Consider the following 6,000-nt stretch of genomic DNA (forward strand, 5'->3'; position numbering starts at 1 on the left):
GGGGTTTGTAGGGAGAAGGTGTAGTGCAGTTCACTACCTCTGGATGTATAATTTTTGATTGCATTATTTGCTCTACTGAGATGTATAAATCTTGCAAAAATTCAAGAAGGGAAAATGTAGACCTAACAGGTTTTCTTTACTGTGCTGAATTGCCTTGTAGGTAGATGTATAGAAGTGACCTTATTACCCAGAAAGGTTATAATGACCTATTTATTGATTTAAAATAATGATAGTTTTGGTGAGTTAGATTTTGGAGGGGGGAGGTTGTTTTCTAGAATTGGTTTAGTTTAGTAATTTTCTGCAAAGTAGGTAATAACAACACAACCACAAAATACAATAGGTATTGATGGGAGTTTGATTAAGGTGATTTGTGTAGCCAATAATTTTTTAAAAATCTATTAAACTGATTAATGTAGGCTTACAAAGGGAATATCTGAAGTAAATAAAGTGACAGTTTGAGGTGTGGTTCCTTGGAGGAGTCTTCAGAGTATTTCAGGACACTGTCACATTCTTTCTGCTTTAAGAGTAGTCTTTCTGTCTTAAGAAAGATGGAAAACTGCTATGATGCAAAAATAAAACATCAGTGTCTCTTGATTTCTTAAGCAAATCTCTGAGTAATTTGAGTTTGGTTTACTCAAAAAACCCCCCACAAACCTATCAAAAGTAGCAAGTGTTTGTGAGAGACTGATTAATTTAAATCTATTCAGGGTAGATTAAATGTACTCGGGTAGATTAAAATTAGATAATCATCAGCATCATCTTTTTAATTTGTAAATTTTGAATTGCTCCAATCATTGGCTAACGTAACATTGCAGGAGTAGAAGGATCCATGTGGATTGTCACTTGTAGTAATAATTTGTAGCTGGTTTTGCTTTCGGATGGCGACAGAGACAACATCCCCATTGTCCCAGACATTGTACAAAGAAACAGTAAAATCCCCATTGAGTTCATAGGCTGGTGTGATGGTGAGATACAGTCTGAGGATGACATATTTGATTTGGAGTAGAGAGCAAGGTAACATTTCTTGGAATGCATTTTCCAGGGAGGGCAGGTTAAGTTATTCTCTGTTATAATGCTATATTTATCATTAGCACTTTCTTAGTTATTCATGGGACTGTCAGAGTGTGGCCAAGTTGTCCCAAGGGAACAAGTTTAGGGTTTGTAAATGAAGCCATCAGGGTACTGCTGATGTTGTGGAGCAGGCTATAGAGATAAGCAGGAGAAAAGGCCATAATGTAGCGAAGACAATTAAATTATGGACAATAATAAGGTTCATGTTGTGATACATGTAATTACTTTTGTTAAATATCACGGTTTGATATATTACGTTTGAGGCTATGACAGAGAGGGAATTTATGTTCCTGAGTTTTTATGCATCATTGAGAGTTCTTTATTCCCTTTGGGCCTCAATTATAAAAATAAATCTATATAATGGCCTCAGGAAAGAGGCTCCTGGAATGGCTCAGGAGGAGCTGCCGGAGGTTCCGCGGGGGCAGTTCAGTCGCGGCGGATGCGGAGAAGCATCTTTCACAGCCACACGTGTGTGCGCTCAGGCCGGGTTCTCGATCCGCGCAGTTCGGCTTTTCTTCTCTGTACTTCAGAGGAGCTGCGCTCCTGTGGCCCCAAATTTCAGCCGGTGTCAAGCTGGCGTGTAAAATAAAGCTTGTGAAAAGCTTGTGGTACTGCTGTGCGTGTCGGCCATGACGTACTGGCCAAATTACAGCCAAATTCCCTGAGGAAGAGGAATTTAAGACTTTGGCTTTACCCAAAATGAACAGGGATAGAATACAAGGAATAACCTTTTTTTTTATTATTATTATTTTTTTTTTCAGATGGTCCATAATGCAGCATTTGTTCACGCTAATGGCTGGGAAGCTTATTGCAAATGCCTGAATTTTCTCGATTAGCAAGCTAAGTGCTTAAGTCAAACAGGAAAAGAAGCTGTATCAGTAACTGCTCAGTAAATTATTGCCCCAGTAATAATCAGTAAACAAGTTCATTTGTTTTGACACGTTTTAATTTAGGGTGATGTATTAACAATAATACTTCCCAGCTTTCCGAGTAAATGCGCTGTTGTGTATTTTGTGAAAATACTGCTGGGTTAGTAATATGGAGCCTGCTTTCTCAGTGGCTGAGCTCGCTCACCAAAGCAGCTCTGTTGTGCTCAATTTTTGTTGAGAAGTGCCCAGGATTGACTGAATTTACAGAATAGCAGAGTAAGAAATAGCAAGGTTTAAATGTAGATACTTCAGTGACTGAAGAAGCCATTTTTGTTTGACATACTGATAGTCCCAATATAACCGTAGTTGCCTGCTTAGTATTTTGTTTACTCTGATGTGCATATTTAGCAGAAATGAGAGCAATAGTGTCCTTTGGGAACATGAAAAGTATATATATGTACTTCACCAAACCCCCAACGCCCTTTATGTAGTCGGTTAAAAATACCATGCGGAGTCATGTAGCATTTCATAATAGTGGTGCATTTTATTTTCTAATCACATAAATCTCCACGGATCTCAGTATTACTTCTGTGGAGAAGGGGAGGAGTTGGGCTGCTTAAATGTTAAATGACTTGCCCAGTGTCACTGAATGAGTCTGCTGCAGAGATAGGAGTAAGTTCTCTGTTTTAATCAGTGTTAAGACACAGTAAGGTTCAGTTAAATACTGTGGTATGGATTTAAAAACTGTCCTGATGAGGCCTTGGCTAGCGAACGGTGTCTGTTTGCATTTGCTATAGGTGCTCCTTCCCTTCTTCCCCTTAATGTACTTAATCTCTTCAAGAAATGTGCTTTAGCTTCTGTAACACCTGGTTGGTAAAAGGGAAGAGTTGATCAAAACAGGCTCTTTCTGCAGAATTTGTCCAGTAAGTCGCTCTCACCTGTCACGGTGGAAGTGGGAATGAAGGGATAAATCCACGTTTCGCTGCTCAGACTGAAAAAGTCGTTCAGAGGAGGGAAACACAGAAACTGGGTATTTTGCTAACAATTGAAACACAAGAACCAGACAATGCTAATTCTTTATTTCCTAGATGAGAACACTGCAAACTCTTGGTATCTTTTTCTTTCATCTGAGAAAGTGTGGCTGTTAGAAACACCAAGGCAGCTGTAGGCCTGTACATAAAACTGAGCACCAACAACCCTGTCTCTTCCTACAGCCTCACAGTTTACACTTGAAACATCTTCCTCCTGAATTTCTCATGCACGTACAGTTGTTGGTCATGGCTCTTATCTGGAGAAGGATAAAATGCATTTAAATGCTGGATCTCACTTATTGATGAGAGCAGTAATTCAGTTTACTGCGTATGATTCATTATGGCTCTATAACCTCTCTGAACCTGAAGCCAGGAGCGAGACTGCCCTGATTATGAATAACATCAGTGCAGAGGGCTTGTAGACGAGACTGGCGGCCCCGAGGATTCATTGCGGCAGAGATACGACCTTACGGCATCCTCCTAACGACGGCCCGAGCCTGCACCAGACCCCGCGCTGGCTCCTGGCGGTCCCTTCTTTGTGCTCGAGCCGGCAAGTGGGTGAAGCTGTCCTGCTATTATGGCTTGTCAAGCTGCTGATTTTATTAGGCGGGCAGTTAAAACCAGCGGGAGGAGATAAGGAAGAAAGCGCATCTCTAAGATCTAGATGAAGTACAGTTTTGGGTTGGAGCCAGCAGTAGGGCTGGGCTCTATTCAGGGTTTCTGCTGTGTAACCTGGTCACGTACAAGCAGCTTATCTTCTGCGATGTGTCCTGTGATGAGTTTGAAGCAGAGAGGGGGGAAAAAATGTTAACAAACAAAACAAATCCCAACATGTATCTCTCCCATATCCAAAAGCATAGTGTGTGTTTGAATCTGGGGTTTTGCATACATTTGAGTCTCGATTCTTCTTTTTATGGTTGTAACAATTCTGGATCTAAAAATTCCTGCGGAAATCTAGCTAGGGAAATTCCAACCAAAAGCAACCTGGATACTCGGTGTGGTTGTGGAAAGAAGTTGGGTTTGTCCCCCTGGGATGAAGGGGTGAGGAGCCTGGCCATGGAGCGGACTGTAGATGGGAAAAAGTCGTGGCTGTGAAAGACGTGAAGAAGTTAAATAGGTAAAGGAGTATATGAGAGGGGCGGCAAGTGTATTTCAGAAGGCCTGGTCAGCAGATTGGCCAAGGAGGACTTTTCTGCGGGTGGTGTTTGACTGTGCTCATTAGCAGGGCAGCGGAGGAGGGACAGAGGCGATGATCCGTCCCAAGGGAGCGGAGGGAGGCAAGGACAGTTCTGCCTGGGTGGGTAGGACGGCTGTTACGAGGGACGTGTCAGACAGGGAGAGGTGACTTCAGCAGAGCCGCTTCCCCTGGAAGTGATGACTTACAGCAAGAACACAGTCACCATACGTGACTGACACAAACTTGTGTGTGTCACAAAATTAAGCCGTAAAGGAGATGGTAAAAAGGACCGTGACATTTGAAGATGAAAGACTCTGCAACATTTTCTTGAGCAAATTCACACTATCACAGTATGTTTGGGATTGGAAGGGACCTCAAAAGATCATCTAGTCCAATCCCCCTGCTGGAGCAGGAACGCCTAGGTGAGGTCGCACAGGAACATGTCCAGGTGGGTTTGAATGTCTGCAGAGAAGGAGACTCCACCACTTCCCTGGGCAGCCTGGGCCAGTGCTCTGTCACCCTCACTGAGAAGAAGTTTCTTCTCAAATTTAAGTGGAACCTCTTGTGTTCCAGCTTGATCCCATTACCCCTTGTCCTATCATTGTTTGCCACTGAGAAGAGCCTGGCTCCATCCTCATGACAATTGGGGAAAAAACTCCTAAACCTTCAGGTACTTGTGAAGATGCTGCATTTTTCAGGTCTGAAGATGTTTTTTAACAGCAGCGTGATTTAAAAGTCTGATTTTTCAACCCAGACATAATTATTTCTTTTCCTTTTTAGCTCTATCGTCCACTTCTGAAAAGATACGCTGAGCTTGAACAGAAGGTTGTCTGCAGCCCAACCTCATCTTGTCTTGTGAAATAGAAGGAAACAAAATTTATAAGTTGGCTGAAGAGTGGACTCCCAAGGAGAAGATCAGAAAGGATTTGCTCAGACTTAACTGGAGCTGTTTAAATCATTTTGTTCCTCTTTGCAGACAAATAATTTTTAAATCTCTGTGTTTGAGTGTGTCAGTGGAAAAAATTACATGGTGATTGAAAACCCGATTAAAAAAGCATCATGTTGCTCTGTGTGTTTGTGACTTCAGTTTTTCTTGGATGCTTTGGGTGCTTGCTGTTTTGGAATAGCTGGATGACGGAATCAAGTCCAGTTGGTATATAAATCACTCTACCCATCTCTACCAGCTTTGATTTCATGTGTTTAGTGTGCCAGCCTCTCTGCATACCTATCTAGCACAGTATTTTAATTCCACAACTTCTCATGCTTAAATCTTTTGAAACTTATCTTTCTGTACGTCTGTACCTTGTCGAAGTTTATATCTTTGCCTACATGAAACCAACAGAAAGCGTAAGCGCACTGACTTAATCCCATTTTTCTTTAATATGTGGAGATTTGTGGTGTGAAGGCTGATTAAAGTCTTTAAAGACTCCCTGGGATGCTCAGAGAAGGGGAATTCTTGTTCCATGACACTATGGAAAGTCTATTGTGCGATAAAACATGAATGTGGTTGGATTTTATAAATTGTGGAAAGCGCAGAGGCCTTATGTGATAGACACCATTGCACAATGCTTTACTTGGCATTAGCTTTGTAAAAAAGAAAGGGAACAAACATGAAGTTTTACGTGTTTCAAAAAAGAGAGTCAGTTTATTTGCACGCTGCTTTGGGGTTATACTGTTTTCCTTTCCTCCTCAGGTGTCACGGCTATGAAATGACTTGTGTTGTGCTGCACGTGCCTGCAGAATAGGGCTCTGCTCCCAGCAAGGCATGAAGGTCACTGGGTTCTTTATACCACCAATATCTCATTTCTTTCTCGGAGATCCTGAGCAGAACTGGTCTTGCTCTGTTGCTGCT

General features: G+C 41.9%; 1 protein-coding gene across 1 annotated transcript in view; it reads left to right on the forward strand.

Annotated features, from left to right (window-relative positions):
• Positions 1-5,208, forward strand: part of XYLB (xylulokinase) — an 85,935-nt gene extending 80,727 nt beyond the window's left edge. The window contains exon 19 of the mRNA XM_082046303.1: positions 4,929-5,208. Within this exon, the coding sequence (XP_081902429.1) occupies positions 4,929-5,012 (84 nt within the window). The 3' untranslated portion in view covers positions 5,013-5,208. The remainder of the gene's footprint in view (positions 1-4,928) is intronic.
• Positions 5,209-6,000: the final 792 nt, after the last annotated feature.

This window comes from Streptopelia decaocto, assembly GCF_964273445.1.
Source record: "Streptopelia decaocto genome assembly, chromosome: 2".
Classification (NCBI taxonomy): Eukaryota; Metazoa; Chordata; class Aves; order Columbiformes; family Columbidae; genus Streptopelia; species Streptopelia decaocto.